The following is a 26,693-nucleotide window of genomic DNA, read 5'->3' as shown; positions in this document are numbered from 1 at the left end:
GACCAACCAGGGAGCGCTGGCTAACAGATAAAAACAGGAGATTTATTTCCCCCTCCAACTCTATTTCGATTTAATCCCTGCCCTCCCCTTCACTGTTTGATCACACAGCATTGCCCTTTGACGTGAAGGGCACTGCTTGTCACAGGCCACTTGGGTGTTTTCCTACTTTTCCTAAAGAAAAAAAAAATGAAAAAAATAAATAAAAAAAGAAAATAAACAGGAGATTTATTTCCCCCTCCAACTCTATTTTGATTTAACCCCTGCCCTCCCCTTCACTGTTTGATCACACAGCATTGCCCTTTGATGTGAAGGGCACTGCTTGTCACTGGCCACTAGGGTGTTTCTTTTCTTCCTGATGGTGGGAATTGAGTAAAGATCCGTGCACTGTGTGTCTCTCACTGTGTCTCACACCTGCACACACACACACGCACACACACTATGGGTGCTGGGGAAAATAGGCACTACCGCAGTTAGGCAGTAGTGCGGGGGTAAAAGAAAAAGAATTAACAGGAAATTCCTGCACACACAAAAAAAATAAAAAAAGGGAACTCCAAAAAAAGGAAAAAAAAGAAAAAAATTAACAGGAGATGAGCATTAAAAAAAAACAGATTTATTTCCCCCTCCAACTCTATTTTGATTTAATCCCTGCCCTCCCCTTCCCTGTTTGGTCACACAGTATTGCCCTTTGATGTGAAGGGCACTGCTTGTCACTGGCCACCCGGGTGTTTTCCTATCTTCCTGGTGGTGGGAATTGAATAAAGATTTGTGCACTTTGTGTCTCTCACTGTGTCTCACACCTGCACACACACACACCATGGGTGCTGGGGAAAACAATAGGCACTACCGCAGTTAGGCGGTAGTGTGGGGGGGTTAAAAAAAATTTTAAAAAAGGAGTGTAAGGGCACTGCTTGTCACTGGACCACTTGGGTGTTTTTCCTGACTTGAGCTGGATGAGTGTGAGTGTGTGCACGGACTCTCCTCCTTGAAGGTGTCAGAGGGGAAGGGGACTATCCTTGAACCAGCTGCCCCACATTTCGAGAGAGAGGAAGGAAGGGGAAGAAAGAAGAAAGAAGGAGGAGGAGGGAGGTAAAAGAAAAAGACAGAAGAAAAAAAAAGAAAAAAAAACAGGAGATTTATTTCCCCCTCCAACTCTATTTTGATTTAGTCCCTGCCCTCCCCTTCACTGTTTGATCACACAGCATTGCCCTTTGATGTGAGGGGCACTGCTTGTCACAGGCCACTCGGGTGTTTTCCTATCTTCCTGGTGGTGGAAATTGAATAAAGATTCATGCACTTTGTGTCTCTCACTGTGTCTCACATCTGCACACACACCCACCATGGGTGCTGGGGAATAAATAAGCACTACCGCAGTTAGGCAGTAGTGTAAGAAAAGAGAAAATAATACAAAAAAAAGGAAAAGAATAAAAGAAAAAAAAATGAAAGACTTCCTGCCCTCCCCTTCCCTGTTTGATCACACAGCATTGCCCTTTGATGTGTCACTGGCCACTCGGGTGTTTTCCTATCTTCCTGGTGGTGGAAACTGAATAAAGATTCGTGCACTTTGTGTCTCTCGCAGTTAGGCAGTAGTGTGGGGGAAAAAAAAGAAAAAAATTAAACACGAGATTTATTTCCCCCCGTCAACTCTATTTTGATTTAATCCCTGCCCTCCCCTTCCCTGTTTGATCACACAGCATTGCCCTTTGATGTGTCACTGGCCACTCGGGTGTTTCCTTTTTTCCTGGTGGTGGAAATTAAATAAAGATTTGTGCACTTTGTGTCTCTCACTGTGTCTCACACCTGCACATACAACATGGGTGCTGGTGAAAAATTAAGCACTACTGCAGTTAGGAGGTAGTGTAGGGGTTAGCAGTAAAAAAAAAGAAAAACTAAATAAATAACCAGGAGTGTCAGAGGTTGTGTTCCCTCTGAGAGCGGGCTCTGAGGGAGCTGGATCAGTGTGTGTGCAAAAAAATAACAGGAGATTCAGAATCCCCTCAATTTAGGGGACTGATTCTGTGCTGGCTGGTACTACGGTCAGAATGTTACTGCTTCTCTTTTTTTGGAGGGAAAAACCTGATGACTGAACTGGCTGAATTACTTAGCCAGTTTGTTAACTGGCATTCCTCTTTGTGAGGACTGATTGTTAAACTCCTGATGCACATAATGTGTTTCAGGTGAAACTCAGTTCTCATTCAGGGATTGTTGTTTCACTGGCTGGTTACAGCCTGTGTGTTAGTCTTTTCTCTCCTTTTTACTTTTGAGAAAAGGACAATATGGATTTTATGGTAGGGCTTAGCCCTTGGACTCTAGTTTTCTTTGTTTTTTTTTGTATGTACCCTCACTATTTTTGGTGTTTGGACTGAGCCCTTGTGGAAGATATACATTTTACCAGAGGAGCTGTTCCTGTGGGTACTGGGCCTCTGAAGATTGAACACCTGTGTGTGTGCACTGGGAGGTGAGCACTTGGTGTATCCTGGAGTCTGGGTGAAGACCTTCCCTTCAGGAGTGGACCAAAACCCCTGTGGGTTAACTGCACCTATACAATGTATTGTTCCTGTGAGTGGGCCTGGTTTTCCAAGACTGGGCCAGGACACTATGGAGACTGAACATCTGTGGGGTGTGCATTTGCTGCCTTCAGGAGTGGACTTCGCCCTTGGTTGCGGACTCTGTTTTTAACAATGGACTCTGCAGTTTGGAGCGGACTCTATTTCTGACAATGCACATTGTATACTGGAATGGACTCTTCCTGGAAATGGATTCTGTATGTTGAAGACTGTATAGATTTGGACTGTGTACCAGAAAGGACTCTGTTTTTTGGTAACTAACTGTATTGTGGTGTTTCCTGGATCTATCACCTGCACCTGTCTTGTGTCCCTGGGTCTAGCAGGCCTTGTCGTGAGTTGGGAGGCTCATGCGTCGCCCTGAAAGCTGTCACCCCGAGACCTGGAAGGTGGGTAGGCCATCCTGTGAACCTGAAGGTTGGTAGGCCATCCTGAAAGCCAGAGGGTGGGTAGGCCAGCCTGATGCCAGTCGCTCCGAGAGCCAGATGGTGGGTAGGCCGTTCTGAGCACTGTCATCCCGAGAAGGGGTAATCGGGACGGGCTGCCATGGAGGTGGTTGAAAGGTGTCAGGACTGCCGAGAGCCAGAAGGCGCGTAGGGGCGGCTGAGATCCGGAAGGCTTGTGGGCTACCCTACACGCTGTCGTCCCAGGGAAGAGGATGAGCTGTCCTAGAGGTGGCCGGAAGGTGTGCCAGGATAGCCCACTGGCTGGAGGTGCATCTGGATGGGTGACAGCCCAATGTTACGCAGGGGCATACTGAGAGCCAGGAGGCGGGTAGCCGTCCTCAGCGCTGTCACCCCGGGCAGGTACCGGGGCGGACTGCCCCAGAGGTGGTCGAAAGGTGCTGAGGGTGGTTAGTGAAGCCGGAAGGTGGGTAGGCCGTCCAAACCGCTGTCACCCCGGGCAGGCACCGGGGCGGGCTGCCCCAGAGGTGGTCGAAAGGTGTGTCAGGACGGACCAAGAACTGGAAGGGGCATGGGGTGGACCGAGAGCCAGAAGGTGGGTAGGGGTGGGCTGCCTTATAGTGGTCGGAAAGTGGGAGGGGTGGGGGCTTGCTGGGTCTGTATTGTCTGCACTTCTGTATGTAACTGTATTGTCGAATGTACAAATGTCATTGTCACTGTCTTGTCATATGTGGAACTGGGATTTGAGGTTTGTCTCCCTGTAAAATGGTTGAACGATAGGGTTTGGGGACTAGCTTTGCTGCTCCTCTCCCTTGTAAATTACTGTCTATTGTACAGCTGTAAATGTTTTTTGTAAACTGTTTTGTGATTTGTTTAATAAAATAAACAGGAGATTTTGATGTGAAGGGCACTGCTTGTCCCTGACCACTCGCGTGTTTGTTTTCTTCCTGGTGGTGGAAATTGAATAAAGATTCATACACCTTGTGTCTCTCACTGTCTCACACCTGCACACACACAACATGGGTGTGGTGGAAAAACATAAGCACGGCCGCGGTTAGGCATTAGTGTGGGGGTTAAAAGAAAAAGAAAACAAAAAAAAAATGAACAGGGAAAAAAAATAAACAGGAGATTGTGGGTGGCACGGAGACTGGGGTTCAATTCCTGCCTCAGGTGCCTGTGTGGAGTTTGCACATTCTCCCCGTGTCTGCGCGGGTTTCCTCCGGGTGCTCCGGTTTCCTCCCACAGTCCAAAAAATGTGCAGGTCAGGTGAATTGACCATGCTAAATTGCCCGTCGTGTGAGGTGAAGGGGTAAATGTAGGGGAATGGGTGGGTTGCTCTTCAGAGGGTCGGTGTGGAATTGTCGGGCCGAAAGGCCTGTTTCCACACTAAGTAATTTTTTAAAAAATGCAGTCCATGTGTTATAAGAAAAAAAGAACAGGAGTTCGATCTGGGTGGGAGGGCACTGCAAGCAGCGGTTGACTCTCATCCACACTCAAGGCATTTAGGGATCAGCAATAAATGCTGGTCCAGCCAGCGATGCTCACATCCCATGAATGAAGTCTGCCATCTTTCCCTTGGGGTGGCTCAGTGGTTAGCACTGCTACCTCACAACAGCAGGGACATGAGTTCAATTCCAACCTCGGACAACTATCTGTACAGAGTTTGCATATTTCTCCCTGTGTCTCTGTCCCTTTGGTCCAACTCATCCATGCTGACCAGATATCGTAAATTAATCTAGTCCCATTTGCCAGCACTTGGCCTATATCCCTCTAAACCCTTCCTATTCTTGTATCCATCCAGATGCCTTTTAAATGTTGTAATTGTACCAGCCTCCTCCACTTCCTCTGGCAGCTCATTCCATACATTTACCACGCTCTGCGTGAAAAGGTTGCCCCTTAGGTCTCTTTTATATCTTTCCCCTCTCACCCTAAATCTATGCCCTCTAGTTCTGGACTCCCCCACCCATGGGAAAAGACTTTGTCTATTTATCCTATCCATGCTCCTCATGATTTTATAAACCACTATAAGGTAATCTTTCAGCCTCCGACACTCCAGGGAAAACAGCTCCAGCCTGTTCAGCCTCTCCCTATAGCTCAAATCCTCCAACCCTGGTGACATCCTTGTAAGTGGGAGAAAGTGAGGACTGCAGATGCTGGAGATCAGAGTCAAGAGTGTGGTGCTGGAAAAGCACAGCAGGTCAGGCAGCATCCGAGGTGCAGGAAAATCAACGTTTCAGACAAAAGTCCTTCATCAGGAATTCCTAATGAAGGGCTTTTGCCCGAAACGTCAATTCTCCTGCTCCTCAGATGCTACATGATCTGCTGTGTTTTTCCAGCACCACTCTAATCTGTGCTGGAGCTCAGAGTCTAGAGTGTAGTGTTTGATCTGCTGTGCTTTTCCAGCTCCACTCTAATCTGTGCTGGAGCTCAGAGTCTAGAGTGTAGTGTTTGATCTGCTGTGCTTTTCCAGCACCACTCTAATCTGTGCTGGAGCTCAGAGTCTAGAGTGTAGTGTTTGATCTGCTGTGCTTTTCCAGCACCACTCTAATCTGTGCTGGAGCTCAGAGTCTGGAGTGTAGTGTTTGATCTGCTGTGCTTTTCCAGCACCACTCTAATCTGTGCTGGAGCTCAGAGTCTAGAGTGTAGTGTTTGATCTGCTGTGCTTTTCCAGCACCACTCTAATCTGTGCTGGAGCTCAGAGTCTAGAGTGTAGTGTTTGATCTGCTGTGCTTTTCCAGCACCACTCTAATCTGTGCTGGAGCTCAGAGTCTGGAGTGTAGTGTTTGATCTGCTGTGCTTTTCCAGCACCACTCTAATCTGTGCTGGAGCTCAGAGTCTGGAGTGTAGTGTTTGATCTGCTGTGCTTTTCCAGCACCACTCTAATCTGTGCTGGAGCTCAGAGTCTGGAGTGTAGTGTCTGATCTGTTGTGCTTTTCCAGCACCACAAGTTTCGACTCCAACATCCTTGCAATGTGTATTTATCCCCTGCAGCCAGCAGTAGACCAGTTTCCACAATGGAGGGGATTCTGTGATTCCCTGGTCTGTAACCACTCTGTGAAATAAACCAAGCGATGGTTGGGCCAGCCGGAGGGACGATAGAAGGGAGGAAGCTGAATGCTGATTGACTGAGAAAGCTGCAGACACCAGGGAGGGAGGGAGGGGATGGTAAATGCATCGGCTTCCGGGTTCGGAGATTAAAGTTTGCATTGGGATCGTGGCTTATCCTGAGATGTTTTCCCCGGAGAGCTGCAGTTGCGTTGTCTCTGCGGGTTTGCGGAGCGGAGCCGGTACTCCCGGAGCCTGGGACTGGGATGGAGCGCGGAGCTGTAGCGGGCTCCTGCTGGACCCCCAGCGGGGGCTGTTGCTCTGCCATGCCCAGATCCTCTCCCCTTTCCTCGGGCAGGGCCAGCTGCTCAGCCGCCAGCCCTTCCTGCTGCCCGGGGCTTACCACAGGGAGCTGCAGATCCGGGTGCAGTTTCCTGCAAGCAACCCCAGCCCAGGCTCCCCAACCCCCTCTGAGCCTGTCCCGGATGCCCCCAGCCCTGACCTGCACCCAGAGGTGCCACCCTCAGGCGCGGCGAGATCCCAGGGCACTAGCCCGGCCACTTTGCTGGTGGCGTTCCCTTGCCCGGCGTTCTGGGAAGCCTTCCAGAGTGTGTACCAGGAGGCTGACCGCTGGCACTTCCACCTGGATGACCAGGAGGCCGACCTCGACGGCCTGTTCTGGTTCGGTTTGCTGCATTGCCCGAGCTGGGCAGGGGGTGCCCAGGCTGGGGAGACCCTCCCGTGTGTGAGGAGCGAACACCTGAGGAAAGGGCAGACCCTGCTCAGCTGCGCTTCCCCGTTCGCCAGCCTCTGGTCAGAGGTCTTCATGAACACGTTCAGTAAAGGGATCGTGAGTAATCTGGCCGGAGAGCGCAACGCGGTGATCCTGACTGATGCCCGTTGTCTGCCCGGGACCGAAGGAGGTGGCGTTTATCTTGAGCTGCACGGTCTGTACTATTTAGCGGGCGTAATCGTGGCCCCACTCTGTTGGAAGGCCCAGGAGTGGGTTGGACTGACCCTGGTGTGTTCTATCACCTGCATTCTCAAAGCCGCCAGAAGGATTTGGGGTGCACTTGGCAAGAATGGCAAGATCGTGTCGTTTTGCCCACTGTCTGGTCACCTGCCCGTGCCCAGCCCAAGGTGGCAGGGTGACCTAACCCGGCTGCTTGGGTCAGTTGCCCTTCTGGAGTGCGATGGCGTGTGGGGCTCGGGCGTGGTGGTCAGTCCCCGACTGATACTCACGTGTCGCCATGTGCTGGGCTGGGCATCAGCTGTCCAAGTGACCATACGGCCTGGCTTAGGCAGGTAGGAATTCTGTACACCTGGCTGGAGGGTTAAATCAAGCAGTTGTATTGCTATAAGTGTGGTTGGAGCTGCGTAACATCTGAACTTGTAAAAAAAAAGTAGCCTTGAAGTCTTCCTTGACCAAGCAATGTGCACAGCATGTTACCTCAGCACAGAGTCATAGAGATGTACAGCACGGAAACAGACCCTTCAGTCCAACCCGTCCATGCCAACCAGATATCCCAACCCAATCTAGTCCCACCTGCCAGCACCCGGCCCATATCCCTCCAAACCCTTCCTATTCATATACCCACCCAGATGCCTCTTAAATGTTGCAATTGTACATGACATCCATTCTTTGAGCTGCAGATTGCAGGTTTAAATCTCTCTCCAGGAGTTGAGTGTGTAAGGGTTAACTCTAAGAGTCTGCATTTTTTGAAAGGACCCCGAGGAACAAACGTGCTTCAAAAGCCAAATCTCGTCAGACATCACGGAAACAGACCCTTCTGTCCAGCCAGTCCATGCCAAACATAATCTCAAACTAAACTAGTCCCACCTGCCCACTCCTAACCCAGATTCCTGCCAACCTTTCCTATTCATGTCCTTATCTAAACCTGGTTCATACATTGCAATTGTACCCACAGTCACCACTTCCTCTGGAAGTTCATTCCACACGCAAAGCACCCTCTGTAAAAAACTTTACCCCTCATGTCTTTTTTAAATCTCTCTCCTCTCACCTTAAAAATGTGCCCCTGGTCTTGAAATCCCCCAACCTAGGGAAAAGACAGCTACCATTAACTCTACCTCCTTAAATTTCCATCAGTGGTCAGAAAATCAATGACAGCGTGTGCCTAAAATTCTGATTATGGACAGTTTTTGTTTTAAATTTAACTTATTTTTCCAGTCAACCTGTTCAGGGCTATTATTACCCACCACTGGAGCAGATGGGACTTGAACATGAGCCTCCTGGTCTAGGGATAAGCACACTACCACTGTGCCACAAGAGGACAGATTTTCTTACATAACAGTCATTACACTTTTATTCACTGAACACAAAACACTTTGGGATAGTTCTCTGGTACGTAATGGGTCTTTTTCACAGCTACTCATTCTGAGCTAATTGAGTGCAGACATATGTGTGCCAGGCATGATTAACCAGGATGTGGAGATGCCAGTGTTGGACTGGGGTGGACAAAGTTAAAAATCCTGAAGAAGGGCTTATGCCCGAAACGTCGATTCTCCTGCTCCTTGGATGCTGCCTGACCTGCTGCACTTTTCCAGCAACACATTTTTCAGCTCTGATCTCCAGCATCTGCAGTCCTCACTATCTCAAAGTTAAAAGTCACACAACACCAGGTTAAAGTCCAACAGACTTATTTGAAAGCACTAGCTTTCAGACCACTGCATCTGATGAAGGAGCAGCGCTCCGAAAGCTAGTGCTTTCAAATACGTCTGTTGGACTTTAACCTGGTGTTGTGTGACTTTTAACTAGGTATGATTAAGAGTAACTGATGTTCATTGGGGCCTATTTTTAAGAACTGGTTTCAAGGGTTCTTGCACTGCAGTGGTAGTGTCCATACCTCGATCCGAGTTCAAGTCCCACCTGTTCCAGAGGTATGTCATAACATTTCTGGACAGATTGATTAGAAATCTAGGTTAATTTAAAAAAAGCTAATCGTTTAAAAAAAACTGATTTCAAGAGTTCTTGGTGGCATTTCCCATCTCTGAGTAAAAAATGAGGTCTGCAGATGCTGGAGATCACAGCTGAAAATGTGTTGCTGGTTAAAGCACAGCAGGTCAGGCAGCATCCAAGGAACAGGAAATTCAACGTTTCAGGCATAAGCCCTTCATCAGGAATGAGGAGAGTGTGCCAAGCAGGCTAAGATAAAAGGTAGGGAGGAGGGACTTGGGGGAGGGGCGATAGAGATGTGATACCAGGAAACATGGGTTTGAACCAAACGTGAGTCACATAGAGGCAAATTTCCAGATTTACTTCCCTATTGTAGTTGTATCACCACAGTCTTACCAGACCATCGGGCTGTTCTCACATTAGAGAGAGAAGCAACTGATGGCAATTTAACCAGTGGGCCACCATACCTCAGGCAAGGGGAAAGGAGAATCCTTCATGGTAACCTCAGCCAGTTACTGGGAATCGAACCCATGCTGTTGGTGTTACACTGCTTTGCAAACCAACCAGGAGAAAGTGAGGGCTGCAGATGCTGGAGTACCAGAGTTGAAAAATGTGGTGCTGGAAAAACACAGCAGGCCAGGCAGCATCCGAGGAGCAGGAGAATCGACATTTCGGACATAAGAAGGGCTTCTGCCCAAAACGTCGATTCTCCTGCTCCTCGGATGCTGCGTTTTTCCAGCACCACATTTTTCAACTTTGCAAACCAACCACCCAAGCTGAACACTTCCCTGTTGGACATTAGTGAACCATATGGGTTTGCATATGTTAGGAAGCATTATTAAGGTTAGGTTGTGTTAAGAAACTTTATTGTTAGGTAGTGCTCACGTAAGGTAGTATTAGCAAGTCTGGAAATTGTTAGCTAAACTAGGCAGCAGTAGACCATTATGTTACACTAGGAGCAGACTGAAAAGCTGATGGCATAAAGAGGCCCCAGGGAGGGTGAAAAGATAACAGGACATTGGAACCGTGTTAAATTGCACGTAGCTCAAACTGAGGTAACAGAATGTTATCAGCTCGGGACCAATGCCATACGAGTATACCGTATCTTACCAAATAAGGATGTAGCACTGGGATGCGAGGGGCTAAAAAGCTAGACAAAGAGAACAATAGGCAGAAGGCGCTTTCTCCAGTGAGCTGAAAACCTCACTGTATTTGTGTACGGCTCTCTCTCATTAAAACAGCTTATATTTTGAATCAGATCCAGTGTTTCTCTCCTTCAAACGAACACGGGGACAGTAGCCCGTCCTAACACATACCAGTGGTCAGCATTAAGCCAGTTTTAATTCCAGATTTTATTGAATTTACCTTTCACTGTCTGCCATGGAGAGGTTTGAACTCATGTCCCCAGGATATCAGCCTGGAGTTCTCAATTACAAACCCAGCATTATTACTACACCACCACCTGCCCCTCAAGAAATGTGACTAAAGCAAATGACAGAATGAGGTCTGCTTCCTCCTTTGCTGAATGAATATTTACTATATTCACAGTGACTTGCATTTATTTAACGCCTTTAATGTAGTAAAATGTAGCAAAATATATTAGCGCTGAGCCAAATGAGAAGATAGTAAGGTAGCCAAAAATTGCTTCAGGAGCTCCCTGTGAGTTTCAAAGATGGAGGACAGATGGTTAGAGAGGGAATTCCAGAACCTAGGATCAAGGGAACTGAAATTCCAGATGCAAGTGGGAATGTAATTATAATTGGGAATGCATAAGAGACCAGAAGTTGAGTGTGCAGAAATCCCAGGCAGCTCTAGAGATAGGGAGGTATGAGACCATGGAGGGATTTGAAAACAATGATGAAAATTTTGACATGATGTTGTTTAAGATCTTGCTCAACCAGGAACCAGTATGGGTCAGTGAGCTCAGAGGTGATGGGTGAAAGGGGCTTAGTGCAAGTCAGGAACAAAGAGTGTAAATGTTTGGTTGATCTCAATTTAGTGAAGACCAAAGGCTATTTCTCAACCAGCTTCAGCCAACATGTCACTTTTTCTGTATTGTGGTTACCCTGTGTAAAACAAATCTTTCGCAGAGTTTGTAAAACAGAAACCAGCTGATATCAGTGTTAGCCCACACGAGATACAGTTTGACGCACATTTAGGCTCTCTCTGTTACCTGGACTATGTGGCTATAAATAAAGCAGCTAATTAGAATGGAGATGGCTCAATCGCGTCAGGGACTTGTTCAAAATATTTCTGTCAAAAGTTATTAAAAAATTTATAAAGTTTCAATCAAAGTCTATAAGATCTTTGAATCAAATTGAATTAACTTTATTGTTATGTGTATTTGAATGTATACAGTGAAAGTTTGCAATGGTGTTCGTTCATGGTACAAGGTATCTAGGTACATCTGCTTAAATATTTGGTATAAATTTGAAAGAATAGTAAATAAAAGTCCAGCGAAAGAACAAAAATGAAATAAAAGTGCTCAATTACAGTCCTTTCAACCAAGTCTGTACTCGCACTGAGCCTCCAGGCCGCACCGGGCCCTCTCGTCCAGGCCGCACCGGGCCCTCTCGTCCAGACCGCACCGGGCCCTCTCGTCCAGGCCGCACCGGGCCCTCTCGTCCAGGCTGCACCGGGCCCTCTCGTCCAGGCCGCACCGGGCCCTCTCCTCCAGACCACACCGGGCCCTCTCGTCCAGGCTGCACCGGGCCATCTCCTCCAGGCCGCACTGGGCCCTCTCCTCCAAGCCACACTGGGCCCTCTCCTCTAGGCCACACCGGGCCCTCTCCTCCAGACCACACCGGGCCCTCTCGTCCAGGCCACACCGGGCCCTCTCCTCCAGACCACACCGGGCCCTCTCGTCCAGGCTGCACCGGGCCATCTCCTCCAGGCCGCACTGGGCCCTCTCCTCCAAGCCACACTGGGCCCTCTCCTCTAGGCCACACCGGGCCCTCTCCTCCAGGCCGCACTGGGCCCTCTCCTCCAGGCCACACTGGGCCCTCTCCTCTAGGCCGCACCGGGCCCTCTCGTCCAGGCCGCACCGGGCCCTCTCCTCCAGGCCACACCGGGCCCTCTCCTTCAGGCTGCACCGGGCCCTCTCCTCCAGACCGCACCGGGCCCTCTCGTCTAGGCTGCACCGGGCCATCTCCTCCAGACCGCACCGGGCCCTCTCCTCCAGGCCACACCGGGGCCTCTCGTCCAGGCTGCACCGGGCCCTCTTCTCTAGGCCACACCGGGCCCTCTCCTCCAGACCGCACCGGGCCCTCTCGTCCAGGCTGCACCGGGCCCTCTTCTCTAGGCCACACCGGGCCCTCTCCTCCAGGCCGCACTGGGCCCTCTCCTCCAGGCCACACTGGGCCCTCTCCTCTAGGCCGCACCAGGCCCTCACCTCCAGACTGTACCAGGCCGAGCCTCCAGACTGCACTGGGCTTCAAAGCTCAAGACCTCACTTCCAGTCCACAAGGGCCTTGCCTCCCCGCGCTGGCTCCAGTATGGGATTCCCCTCCCCACCCCAGCCTCCAGTCTGGGATTCCCCTCCCCACCCCAGCCTCCACTCTGGGACTCATCTCTAGGAATTGCCTCCTCATGCCAGCTTCTGATCCACATCTCTCCGCCCCATGATGGCCCCCAGTTGGGACCTTTCCTTCTCCATTCCCGTCTCAGAAAGGTTAAAAGTTTAAAAAAGAAAACACCCAAGAAAATATTTTAAAAAAAAGGATCTAACTGTGCCCCTCCTTGAGGCATTTAGTATTTTTGTTTGGCATGTGACCAAGTCATTAATGTGTGTGCTCCAACATTATTGGTGTGCTAGAACAAATCCGATACCATCTGATCTCAGAATAATTGCTCTCCTTTAGGCCCTCACTTGTGATTAGACCCCACTAAATTTCTTTCAACTCTTCCCTCTGTTTACCTACAGTCGCCTCACGTTGAAGGGAAGAGTGTTATTTGCTACGAAAGAGAACTCAGCCTATGATGTGGCAGTGGTGGAACTGGAAGAAGACCTGCTGTATGTTGAGATACCTGTTGCTGCTTCTGGGTTTAACAAAGGTAAGGAAAGGCACGAAATATCATACAAGAAAAAAATATTTTTTTAACCAGAATTAATAATAGCAGACAAACAAAAGCAAAATACTGCGGATGCTGGAAAGCTGAAACTAACAGACAAATTCCACAAGTTTGGCAGGATCTATGGAGACAGAAACAGAGTTAACGTTTGAGTCTGAGATAGACTCATGCGGCACGGAAACAGCCCCTTCAGTCCAACCAGTCCCTGCCGACCATAATCCCAAACTAAACTGGTCCCACCTGCCTGCTCCTCTCCAATATCCCTCCAAACTTTTCCTATTCATGTTCTTATCCAAATTTGTAAACATTGTAAAGCATTTGGTCTATCTCTCTCTAAACCCTTCCTATTTATATATCCATCCAGATGCCTTTTAAAATGTTGTAATTGTGCCAGCCTCCACCACTTCCTCTGGCAGTTCGTTCCATACACGCACCACCCTCTGCGTGAAAAAGTTACCTTAGGAAAAAGACCTTGTCTATTCACCCTACCTATGCCCCTCATAATTTTATAAACCTCTATAAAGGTCACCCCCTCAGCCTCCAATGCACCAGGGAAAAAGCTCCAGCCTATTCAGCCCCTCCCTATAACGCAAACCCTTCAGTCACAGCAGCATCCAATATGACTTGAGTTCTTAAGAACAGCTGCACTGCACTTGAAATGTTAACTCTTTCTCTCTCCACAGATTCTGCCAGACCTGCTGAGCTTAAAACATAGAACATAGAATAGTATAACACAGAAACATGTCTGTGCCAACTGTGATGACATTCTAGATTAATGTCATCTGCCTGCCATGGTCAGTCTCCCTCTATTCCGTGCATGTTCATGAGTCTGTTTAAATTCCTCTTAAACATTGCTAATGTACCTGCTTCTATCACCCTTCCCAGCAGCACGTTCCAGACACACACCACCTTCCGTGTGAAAGAAAACCTTCCTCACACTTCTCTCTTAAACCTTTCCCCCTCTCACCTTAAACATGTGCCCCCCAGGATTTGACATTTCATTGGCTTCATTTCCTCATTGAGACTTCATGGCAATTGACACAACAGAGTGTCTTGCTAGGCCATTTCAGAGGGCATTTGAGAGTCGGCCATGTTGCTGTGGGGCCGGAGTCACACACAGGCCAGACTAGGTTCCTTTCCCCTGAGGGACTTTAGTGAACATGATGGGATTTTCCCAGCAATCATTTCATTAACTCCCCAAGTTTTTTTACACATTGAATTCAAATTCCACTATCTGCCAGGGTAGAGTTCAAACTCAGGTACCCCAAACATTAGCTGAGTTTCTGGGTTAATATTCTAGTGATAATACCACTAGGCCTAGGCTAAGTGGAAAAGTGGGACTAGTGTACATTTAGTGTAGCTTTGATAGTACCAATTTGATGGGACGAATGGCCTGTACTGTGCAGTATGATTCTATGGATGGCTGGTTTGTGATTCAGAATGACACCCACAGCGGGGGTTTAATTACCACAATGACTGAGGTTACCACTGAAGAACTCTCCTTCTCAACCTCTTCCCTCATCTGAGGCAGGGTGACCCTCAGCTTAAGACACCACCAGTCATCTCTCTCGAATGAGAGCAGCCCCACGGTTCTCTGGCACTATGGCGACTTTAGCTTACCTTCATGATTCTATGGAACATACAGTAAAGTCACTTTTAAATAATCAACAATTTGTGTTAATTGAAGTGGTGCAGCCTTGCTTAATCGAGGAATTGAAATCAGTGATTCTTTTTCTGAGAAATATTTCTTTAAAGTTAATGTCAGAAGTGAGATGAGGAAAATGGTTTCACCCAGAAACCTGCAGTTCATGAAAATGCTGCCCGGATATTCACCAGCCTCAAGCACCACAGGCTGCAGGGCAATGGACTAAATGCTTTAAAATGATATTGGGTTAGGAGGCAATGACTCAGTGGGCCAAATGGCCTCTTTCTATGCCACAAACGTGCTGTGATTTTATGGTTGATTTTTTTTCTTTTTGTTTACAGTTATGGCGTCAGTCTTTACTTTTACACATTCTTACTCAAGTATCGCACATTTACGGGCATGTGACACACACACACACACACACACACACACACACACACACACACACACACACACACACACACACACACACACACTCTCTCTCACATACCTGTTGAATTCAGGAACCAGTTTTGTTTTTATTTGTTGAAGGGCTGACTGGGCCATCATTTTAAGACCATAACCAGGAGTAGGCCATTTTATTGCCCATCCCTAATTTCTCTGGAGAATCTGGTGGTGAGCTGCCTTCTTGAACTGCTGCAGTCCGTCAGGGAGGGAGGCCCAGTAGATTGACCCAGTGACAGTGAAGGAACGACGATATATTTCCAAATCAAGATGGTGAGTGGCTTGGAGGGGAACTCGCTGGTGGTGGTGTTCCCTCCTGCCTTTACCCTTGTCCTTTTAGGTGATAGTGACCATAGTTTTGGAGGAGCCCGGGTGAGTTACTCACACGTTTTCAGTTACAAATCAGACTGATATGTGGAGATTGCTACCTGTTGACTGAAGTACTTTCTCCCAGATATGTACAATATCATGTTCCACACTTATGACACGCTCACCTCCTGCTTGTGAGGCAGAGAGCTCCCTGAGTAAGGGCACAAATGAGGCAGAGAGACAGTGCACGACGTTGCATTGTAATGAATGAGGGACAGAGGCACACTGTAGGGTTCGGTAAAACCTTATCTCCCTGTCACTGTGTGAGAACCCATTTAAACAGGGGAGTGTTTGCTGTCTGTTAATTCATTAACAGGGCAGATTGTACGTCTTTTGTAAGCAGGCTTGAGTTACATTTGAGAGGAGGCCTCAGGGAGGTTAAAGCAGTATTTGAGCTTACAACGTGTATTTTTTCAGGGTAAGAGAGGGTGGTGTTGGCGAATTAAATTCTTTTAATATTTTACAATCATCACCAGGCGCAACACTGGCCAGGCATCAGATATGGTTCTGTTTAGTTTGAAAGTGCGGTTTAGACTAGCAAGTGCAAACTGCTGACTGAGCATAAACTTTGTCTGTGTGTAAGCTTCAGGATAAGAGCTGGATTTAAATGTCAGGAGTTAGGTCACAGCACAGCTCTCCCAGAATCCAAATACAGCTGTGTAAAATGGCCTTGAATATTATCTGGCAATAGCTGTAATGAGGCTGAGAACAATACTGGTGTCACATTTACGTAGTCTTCCTGAAAACCAGCCTGGCAGCTGAGCTTGTCTCCCTCTGAATACACTGCAGTTGAGTGGGAGCTACTGGCATAGCCGTATAAAAGTATAAAGAGGAAAGATTTGAATTTATACGTAATACTTCTTACAACTTCACAATGTCCTAAAGCACTTGAGAAATTTTGTTTGAAGCATAGCCACTGTTGTGATGTAGGAAATGCAGCAGCCAGTGTTCATACAGCAAACAGTCATGTGACCATGACCAGAACATCTGGTTGAGTGACACATATTGAGCAGGACAATCAGGAGAACTCCCCTAACCATACTATAATGGTCCCATGGGTTCTCTCACCTGACAGGCTTCAGTTTAAGGTAATATCTAAAGCAATGTAGGGGTTTCTCAGTACTGCGCTGAAAATGTGTTGCTGGAAAAGCGCAACAGGTCAGGCAGCATCTAAGGAACAGGAGATTTGACATTTCGGGCATAAGCCCTTCTTCAGGCTGTAATGGGCTGCGCTTTTCCAGCAACACATTTTCAGCTCTGATCTCCAGCATCTGCAGACCTCAATTTCTTCTCTCAGTACTGCATTGGAGTACTGCAAGGCATTAGAGCAGTCCCACCAATGCTGCCTGCGCAAGATCCTGCGAATCCTCAGGGAAGACAGACGCACCAGCACTAGGGTCTTAGTCCAGGCCAACATCCCCAGCATTGAGGCACTGACCCCACCCCCCCCTCCCAATCAGCTGTGATGTGCTGGACACGTCGTCCCCAGCTCTACTCCCCAGGCGAGCCCAAGGTGGACAGAGGAAACGCTTCAGGGATACCCCCAAGGCCTCACTGGGGAAGTGCAGCATTCCCACAGAAACTTGGGAATCACTGACCAGGGACCGGCCAAAGTGGAGGTGGACCATCCAGGAAGGCAGAGAGCCCCTGGAGACTTGCCGTTGGGAAAAAGCAGAAGCTGGGTGGAGACAGGGAAAGGATCGCGCTGCCACACCAATGCCCCACCCACCCCCTTCCCGCGAACACCACCTGCCCCCAGTGTAACTGAACCTGCAGTAGCCCCAACAGTCTGTACAGACTCACCCTGAGAGTGGGAGAGAGTCATCCCTCATCTGCGACTGACCACCGATGTTGTTGAAGACGTGTTGGCCTTGACTTTTATGCTGCGTCCCCAATTTTCTACGTCACAAATGAGAATCCTACCCATTAGGCAGCGGCTAACACCTAATATTGGCTTCACTGCAAGGTTAAGGCTGTTGCTCAGAGAAAACATGGCAATGCTAGCTCAGCTGATTTCTCACAGAGTCTCTTCTGTGACAATGCGGGGAGGCCAATAGGTAACTGTGAGACCAGTCTCAGTGAGAGGGCAGCAATTGAGTTACTGTCTGTGAAGCATGAACTTAAACACCCATCCTTAACTCAAAGCTAAACGGGTTGAGATCAGGCTGCTCCAGTTCCCTTACAGCTGTTTCCTCCTGATAACTCCAGATCATTGTTCACTTCCTGTAGCTGGTTGTACGACTGTCATCACCAGCATCTGGGTGCAAACCCAGGACTCAATTACAAATTAAATCCAGGGCATTGCTGAGGTGGTGGGGGTGGGGGAGTTCTGCACTGTCACAGGCACTAGTTTTTGAACAAGGAATGAAACTAATTTCCCTGACAACTATTCCTCCATAGGAAAGAAAGTGAGGACTGCAGATGCTGGAGGTCAGAGTTGAGAATGTGGTGCAGGAAAAGCACAGCAGGTCAGGCAGCATCTGAGAATTGACGTTTTGAGCATAAGTTATTCATCAGGAATGAGGCTTGTGGGCCAAGGGGGCTGAGAGATAAATGGGAGGAGGGGTGGGGCTGGAGGAGAAGGTAGCTGGATATGCGATAGGTAGATGAAGATGGGGGTGAAGGTGATAGGTTGGAGAGAAGAGTGGGGCGGATAGGTGGGAAGGAAGATGGACAGGTAGGACTGGTCAAGAGGGCGGTGCCAAGTTGGAAGGTGGATGTAGGATAAGATGGGGGGGAGGGGAAATGAGGAAACCGCATTGATCCCGTGTGGTTGGAGGGTCCCATGGTGGAAGATGAGGGGTTCTTCCTTCGGGCGGTCAGGGTTTGGCGATAAAGAAGGCCCAGGACCTGCATGTCCTTGACAGAGTGGGAGGGGGAGTTGAAGTGTTCAGCCACAGGGCAGTGGGGTTCTCTGAAGCATTCCGCAAGTAGGCGCCCTGTCTCTCCAGTGTAGAGGAGACCACATCGGGAGCAACCATCCCTCCATAATTGACACAAAAACATTGAGGTAAAAACAAGGACTGCAGATGCTGGAAACCAGAGTCTAGATTAGAGTGGTGCTGGAAAAGCACAGCAGTTCAGGCAGCATCCAAGGAGCAGGAAAATCGACATTTCAGGCAAAAGCCCTTCATCAGGAATACTGGCAGAGTGCCTGAAGAGTGCCCCCACCCTCCTCTCATTTATCTCTCCACTCTTCAGGCATTCTGCCTGTATTCCTGATGAAGGGCTTTTGCCTGAAACATCGATTTTCCTGCTCCACAAAAACATGGAGTAAATTGCTTATCTATTGTGTTCATGTGTGGGATCTTGCTGTATACAGTGACGCACATTCAAACTTCAAACTAAAATTGAATTTAAATGTTACATTTTATATGCTAAAACACTGGTTAATCTCAGACGTCACTTCTACAGGTACATGCCACCTCATTATTCTAAGGATAGGCTGGAGACAATTTGACCATACTCAGTTTGAGGGTGGTTGGTGAGACAGATGGCAAGTGGGAATTGGCGTCTCACAGGGATCCATATCCTGGCCACAGTTCACCTGAACCATTTGCCAAACTTGCTGAACTAAACCGGGAGGGGAACGGTCTGACTCAAATCACAGAAGGCTGTGGCAAAATACAAAGATCTAAGTGAATTGGCTTTGAGAGTGCTGCAGTTTTCCATTCCCACTGCCTGTCATTCAGTGATGCCTAGAACAAACTCTTTCTTTTCTCTCCCCTGCACTTTGCTCTCTTGGAGAGATCTCTGTAGCTTTTCAGCCTTGATCAAACAGCCAAACTACTAACATTTTCTTTGCTGGATGTTATTTCTTGTTCTTGTGATTTTAAGCACATCTTCATACGTTTAATGGTCATTGATGATGATGCCTTAACCATATCTTAAAAGCGTTGAATTTCTTTGACAAACCTTTATTTATTACATCTGCTGCTATAGACACGATGAGTCAAATGGCCTCCTTCTGTACCGTTAAATCTATGATTATGGGGTTAAAAAATGAGGTCTGCAGATGCTGGAGATCACAGTTGAAAATGTGTTGCTGGTTAAAGCACAGCAGGTCAGGCAGCATCCAAGGAACAGGAAATTCGACGTTTCGGGCATAAGCCCTTCATCAGGAATGAGGAGAGTGTGCCAGGCAGGCTAAGATAAAAGGTAGGGAGGAGGGACTTGGGGGAGGGGCGATGGAGATGTGATAGGTGGAAGGAGGTCAAGGTGAGGGTGATAGGCCGGAGTGGGGTGGGGGCGGAGAGGTTAGGAAGAAGATTGCAGGTTAGGAGGGCGGTGCTGAGTTGAGGGAATCGACTGAGACAAGGTGGGGGGAGGGGAAATGAGGAAACTGGAGAAATCTGAGTTATGATTATGCCCATTTCTGAGACAAACAGAAAATTGATGTAGAAGCATCCTAGTTTTGATTTCCATGTTAGAAGCTTGAGTTTTCTTGTTTATGTATCCTTTATCTCCACAAATGGATATGTGAATGGGAATTAAATTCAGTGTTGATCAATGTGGCATTGTGTGTTTTGATAGGAATAAGGGATGACTTACTCCTTGCAGAGACAAAAATCTGAATGGGGTAGAGTAGCAAAAGGATCCCCAGGGAGCAGATTCAGAAACTTGTAACAATGCAGGGGAACAAACCTATAAACAAGAAACTGTGCTCTGGGTTTCCTCTCCAGCGGAACATCATTGAAGACTGGAGAAATTGTGTTGTATGTGTATCAAAACTGGGTTAAACAATTATGGGCGGCACGGTGGCTCAATGGTTAGCACTGCTGCTTCATAACCCCACAGACCCGGGTTCGAGTTTGCATGTTCTCCCCGTGTCTGTGTGGATTTCCTCAGGTTTCCTCTCACAGTCCAAAGGTATACAGGTTAGGGTGGATTGGCCATGAGAAATACAAAGTTATGGGGATAGGGTACAGGTGGGTGGATCTGGGTGGGATGCTTTACAAGGGTTGGTGTGGACTTGATGGGGACAATGGCCTGCTTTCACACTGTAGGGATTCTATGAACAATCAGTTCTGATCTCCATAAGACATAACGGATCCAGATCAACAGGAAAAGACTGGAGAAAGTAAAAGGATGTGAGGACACCCCCAGAACTGAGAGTTTAACAATATCAGGAAGGTTAAACAGACAAGAGGGCTAGAAATTTGTCTCGGACAATATTGGATTGTCACTGACTGAACAAGCAGCCAAAATGATAGTGTCCGTTTCTGTTCCCCAAGTCAAATTTCTAACTTCTAACAACATAAAGACTAATGGGTGAACTAACAAAGGTCTTTAAAACTATAAATGAGAGTTGATAGGAAAGATGTAGAGAAGATGTTTCCACTTGTGAGGAAACTGCAGTACCGACTTATCGTGTGTTCACAGTAATTGAATGAGTTGATAGGCAGACACTAATAGGTTCTCTAAGGATTTTAGGGGAAAATCCTTTACCTAGAGAATGTGAGAATGTGGAACTGGCTACCACAGTGAGTGCAGGAGGTGAATACTTCAAAAGGGGAAACTAGATAAACAGCTGAAGCAATAGGATGATTGAATTTGATGTATTATGGAATCCCTCCAGTTTGGAAACAGGCCATTCAGCCTAGCAAGTCCACTCCGAAGAGTATCCCACCCAGACCCACCCTGTGCAACCCTGCATTTCCCAAGGCTAACTCACTGAACCTGCACATCCCTGGAAACAATGGGCAGTTTAGCATGGCCAATCTACCTAAACTGCACACCTTTGGACTATGGGAGGAAACTGGAGCACCCGGAGGAAGCCCAAGCAGACACAGGGAGAATGTGCAAACTCCACACAGTCGCCCGAGGGTAGAATTGAACCTGGGTCCCTGGCACTGTGAGGTAGCAATGCTAACCACTGAGCGACCGTGCCACCCGCTAGGAGGGCTGGGAGGAGATTCTGGGGATGCAAAGACATCAGTAAAGTCTGAATCACCTTAATCTGTTTATTTGACGCAATGCTTTCAGTGAAACTGTCTCTTCGCCAACAGGAGAAGATGTCTGTGTCATTGCCTATGGGGTGTTTGGCCAGAGCTGCGGGCCTTCAGTGACAGCTGGTGTGCTTTCTGCTGTGGTCACAGTGGACCAGCAGCCAGCGATGCTTCAGACAACCTGTGCAGTCCATGCTGGGGCCAGTGGGGGACCTGTCTTCAGAACAAGCAGCGGAGAGTTACTGGGTACGTAATGTGTCATCGCCTCATGAATGAGGGACTGTAGAGGACAATGTTTTGTCAACTATTCAAAGCAGGGTGTTTTCCCTGCTATCCTCCCCAGTGTTTATTTCACAGTGAACATCACTGAAAAAAACATCTGTGGTTAGAAAGATGAAGTCTGTGAGGTAGTTATTATTTCGGGGCTGTCTGTTTTAACTGATGGTAGATCAGAGGACTGTAGCAGTCATGTGACCTCCTCTGACTCTGCCTGACGACAAACCTCAGTGACTGGGCTGTGATGAGGAGAGAAGGGAGCTGGGTCAAGACACTTGTTGAGAAAGTGCAATATAACAAGGTATTTTCCCTGGGGAGCAGGAGTCCAGAACTGAAGGGCATAGGTTTAAGGTGAGAGCGGAAAGTATAAAAAGTATATCAATAGGAAGGGTTTGGTGGGATATGGGCCAGATGCTGGCAAATGGGACTAGATTAGATTAGGATATCTGGTCGGCATGGATGAGTTGGACCAAAGGGTCTGTTTCTGAGCTGTACATCTCTATGACTCTATACCTCTAGCCATTGGCAAGACCATCTAACTATGGGTACCCGAGGTTGTTCATGCAGGCACCTTTGAAGTTTCGTCACGTTGAAACGTCCTCCAGGGTGAAAATATGTCAGTTCTGAAGAAGAGATATATAAGACTCAATATATTAACTCGATTTATCCTCCACAGAACTACCAGATCTGCTGAGTTTCTTCAGCATTTTACATTGTCATAGTGATCCACAGCACGGATACAGACCCTTCGATCCAACTCGTCCATGCCAACCAGATTTCCTACTTTAATCAATCTCACTTGCTAGCACTTGGCCCATGTCCCTCTAAACCCCTCTTATTCATATGCCCTTCCAGATGCCCATTAAATGTTGTAATTGCACCAGCCTCCACCACCTCCCCTGGCAGCTCAATCCCTCTTTGTGAAAACGTTGCCCCTTAGGTCCATTTTAAATCTTTCCCCTCTCACCTTAAACTCTCTAGTTGTGGACTCCACTATCCTGTGGGAAAGACGTTGTCTAGTCACCTTATCCATGCCCCTCATAGAGTCATACAGTACAGAAACAGACCCGTTAGTCCAACTAGTCCTGTCCAAACATAATCACAATGTGTTGCTGGAAAAGCGCAGCAGGTCAGGCAGCATCCAAGGAGCAGGAGAGTCAACGTTTCGGGCATGAGCCCTTCTTCAGGCTCATGCCCGAAACGTCGATTCTCCTGCTCCTTGGATGCTGCCTGACCTGCTGCGCTTTTCCAGCAACACATTTCCAGTTCTGATCTCCAGCATCTGCAGTCCTCACTTTCTCCTGTCCAAACATAATCCCAAACTAAACTAATCTACCCTGTCTGTTCCTGGTCCATATCCCTCCAAACCTTTCCTAGACGTGTACTTAGCAAAATGTCTTTTAACTTTGTAATTGTACCCACATCCACCTCTACCTCAGGAAGTTCATTCCACACACGAACCACCCTCTGTGTAAAACATTTGTCCCTCATGTCTTTTTTTAACCATCTCTCTCCTCCCACCTTAAAAATGTGCCCCCTGGTGCTTGAAATCCTCCATCCTTGGGAAAAGACAACTACCATTAGCTGTATCTATGCACCTCATGATTTTCTAAACTTCTGTAAGGTCACCTCTCAACCTCCTATTCTCCAGTGGAAAAGGTCGCAGCCTATGCAGTCTTTCATTATAACTCAAACCTTCCAAACCCAGCAGCATCTTGTGATTTTATAAACCTCTATAAGGTCACCCGACAGCCTACGACGCTGTCACACTATTTTGCGTTTGTATGAAATTGATGTGATCTTTCCATACAGGCATTGTATCTAGCAACGCACAGAATAACAGAGCAGGGGCCTCCTATCCCCACCTGAACTTCAGCCTTCCCATCACCGTCCTACAGCCTCTACTTGCTCGTTACAACCAAACAAGAAACGCTGCGGTCTTTGAGCAACTGAACCAAGTGAACGATCGGCTTCGTGCTCTTTGGAGACTCCAGGATGGCTTCTCAAATACTCAGAGGAGCAAACTCTAATTGTGACGGGTCACCCAGGAGTTTGATAATGTTGACCCCTCGTAGTTGAAGGTCCAAGATGCCACTGGGGGGATTAGTCCCACAAAGTTGAAAATAACGAGGAGTTTGTCTTCCCTGGCTGTGGAGACAATGGTGCGGCATGCACTATAATCCATCAATCATAGATGACTTAATCCAGATTAAATCTGAGAAAGATGGAGTAAAATGTTAAAACTGTGAGCTCATCTCTGACATTCAGATGATGAGGAGGACTGTTTGAACCTTGTTTTCTCAATGTTTAAAGTGACTTGAATTTTGCAAGAGATTGTCACAGGAATGGGAGTAGGCCATTCAGCCCTGGGGGGCTGTCACTTGAGTTCTGAATATGTTGTGTAAAGCACAGCAAGGTTAAAGGCTGCTTTTTCGTGAGGCAGCTCCATTGTCCCAATGCTTTGCTGTCATAAGCATTCTGACCTTGTGAGATTGAGGAAAGAAAGGAATTGATGAGCACGGACCTGATTTTAACAGGGAATACTGAAGAGTGTGAACCTCCAACAATCTAATTAAGGCAAGTGGAACTGAATAAATCTTTCCAAAAACGTTTGGGTCTGGGCGTTCTGGCTTTCTAGTGCTTTTTCTGAGGGGGTGTGAGATACAGCTGTGTTACATGGAACGTCAGAGAAGCCTTTGACTCTGTATCACAAAGACAATTCAGAGGTACGGATAGGAAAATCTATAAAGGAGTAAAATGCCAATTGCTTCCACATAGAAAAGGTTTGTTGTACTAGAAGTGACAAAGTAAACGACCTCTGTATTCACTGGAATTTCAGAGAATGAGAAGTAATCTTATTGAAATGTATAAAATTTTTAAAGACTTAAAGGTTATGAGAGTCCAAAGCTCTGTAGGCAACACCTTCCAAACTCATAACCACTTCCATCAGAGAAGCAGCTGATTGTAGGTGGTGGCGGGTGGGGTAGGCAGCTCTTGAGCCCGAATCTCATCCATTCCACCTGCTTTCCTCTTTTCTTTCCTTTTTGTCTTTTTTTAAAGCCTTTATTGTTTCTTCCTCACCGTTTGGAGGGTGTAGAGGCAGTGACGGAGTGTGGCAGCGGCTGGGTCTAGCACCAGCTCAGTGGTGATGCAGCCGAAGGCCAGGGCTGAAGTTTCACAAGCCTGGCATTCCAGGGCAGCTCTGAGCCCAGCGCGGGGCACAGCGAAGCCCTCTTGGGGCAACCCCAGCCTGGAGCATCTGCAGGCCCGTGTCTGACATTTTAGCTTTATGTTTCTACTGTTACGCTAAAAAGACCGTAGTGCTGAACTTTATAACCTCTTTCTTTATTTTTCTTTTGCTGTATCTAGCATTTTGTACCTAGCTGCTTGTACCTAAGATGGCCCTGTGTGTGGCAACAATGTACACTTTTCACCGTACCCCCGTATTTGAGTACACGTGACAATAAAACCTAAATCTAAAAGGACAAGGACAGTGGATATATGGGAACACCACCACCCCTGCAAGTTCCGCTTGAGGCCACTCAACATCTCATCTGAGAAATATATCACTGTTCCTTCAGTGGTGCTGGGTCAGAATCCTGGAATTCCTTCATTATCAACATTGTGGGTCTACCTACATCAAGTGTACTGCAGCTGTTCAAAAAGGAAGCTCACCACCACCCCATTCTCCAGGGCAACTATTGACGTGTAATAAGTAATGACTTAAGTGATACCCATATCCCATGAATAAAGTTTAAAGGCTGTTTCCCCGATCAAGGATTCTGTAACTAAGTCTCAAAATGAAGGGTCAGTCCAGAAGGATTGATCCAAGCAGAACGTTCTTCACTCGACAGATTTTGCTTCTTTTGCAATTCATTGGAAGCTCAGCTGTTCAGGATGTTCAAGTCAAAGATCAATAGAATGGAATGGAATATGATAGGAATTTAGGGATCTGGTGACAATGTGGGAATATGGAAAGAGTTGAAAGATCGACCATGACCTTATCGAATGACAGCAGCTCAAATGACTGGATGGTAGCTCCTGTTTAAGTATTTTGAAGCATGAGTACTCAGTGTAAGTTACCTGTCAGCGTGGGATTAGGAAAGGAAGAATAGTTTACACCCTGTTCAAAGTTACTTCATTAGCAAATGGAAGCAGAGTGGTAATGTCTTTGGCCCAGTAATCTCGAGGCCCAGACTAATGCTCTGGCAATTTGTATCATCGATAGTCACAGGTGAGGTGCCAAAAGACTGGAGGTTGGCAAACGTGGTGCCACTGTTTAAGAAGGGCGGTAAAGACAAGCCAGGGAACTATAGACCAGTGAGCCTGACCTCAATGGTGGGCAAGTTGTTGGAGGGAATCCTGAGGGACAGGATGTACATGTATTTGGAAAGGCAAGGACTGATTAGGGATAGTCAACATGGCTTTGTGCGTGAGAAATCATGTCTCACAAACTTGATTTGAGTTTTTTGAAGTAACAAAGAAGATTGATGAGGGCAGAGCAGTAGATGTGATCTATATGGACTTCAGTAAGGCGTTCGACAAGGTTCCCCATGGGAGCCTGATTAGCAAGGTTAGATCTCATGGAATACAAGGAGAACTAGCCATTTGGATACAGAACTGGCTCAAAGGTGGAAGACAGAGGGTGGTGGTGAAAGGCTGTTTTTCAGAGTGGAGGCTTGTGACTGACCAGTGGAGTGCCACAAGGATCGGTGCTGGGTTCTCTACTTTTTGTCATTTACAGAAATGATTTGGATGCGAGCACAAGAGGTACAGTTAGTAAGTTTGCAGATGACACTAAAATTGGAGGTGTAGTGGACAGCGAAGAGGGTTACCTCAGATTACAACAGGATCTGGACTAGATGGGCCAATGGGCTGAGAAGTGGCAGATGGAGTTTAATTTAGATAAATGGGAGGTGCTGCATTTTGGGAAAGCAAATCCTAGCAGGACTTAAACACTTAATGGCAAGGTCCTAGGGAGTGTTGCTGAACAAAGAGACCTGAGACCTTGGAGTG

At 47.5% G+C, this 26,693-nt stretch overlaps 1 protein-coding gene across 1 annotated transcript; it reads left to right on the top strand.

Annotated features, from left to right (window-relative positions):
• The first annotated feature begins 6,160 nt into the window (after positions 1-6,160).
• On the top strand, positions 6,161-25,036 carry tysnd1 (trypsin like peroxisomal matrix peptidase 1). Its single transcript, XM_060854105.1, has 4 exons — positions 6,161-7,315; positions 12,847-12,977; positions 21,462-21,647; positions 23,490-25,036. The coding sequence occupies exons 1-4, from the start codon at positions 6,195-6,197 to the stop codon at positions 23,705-23,707; spliced, it is 1,656 nt and encodes a 551-aa protein (XP_060710088.1). The 5' UTR covers positions 6,161-6,194; the 3' UTR covers positions 23,708-25,036.
• The last annotated feature ends 1,657 nt before the right edge of the window (positions 25,037-26,693 follow it).

Source organism: Hemiscyllium ocellatum, chromosome 43, assembly GCF_020745735.1.
Source record: "Hemiscyllium ocellatum isolate sHemOce1 chromosome 43, sHemOce1.pat.X.cur, whole genome shotgun sequence".
In the NCBI taxonomy this organism is placed as follows: domain Eukaryota; kingdom Metazoa; phylum Chordata; class Chondrichthyes; order Orectolobiformes; family Hemiscylliidae; genus Hemiscyllium; species Hemiscyllium ocellatum.
The sequence above is the reverse complement of the archived record's forward strand: the minus strand, read 5'-3'. Positions and strand labels throughout refer to the sequence as shown.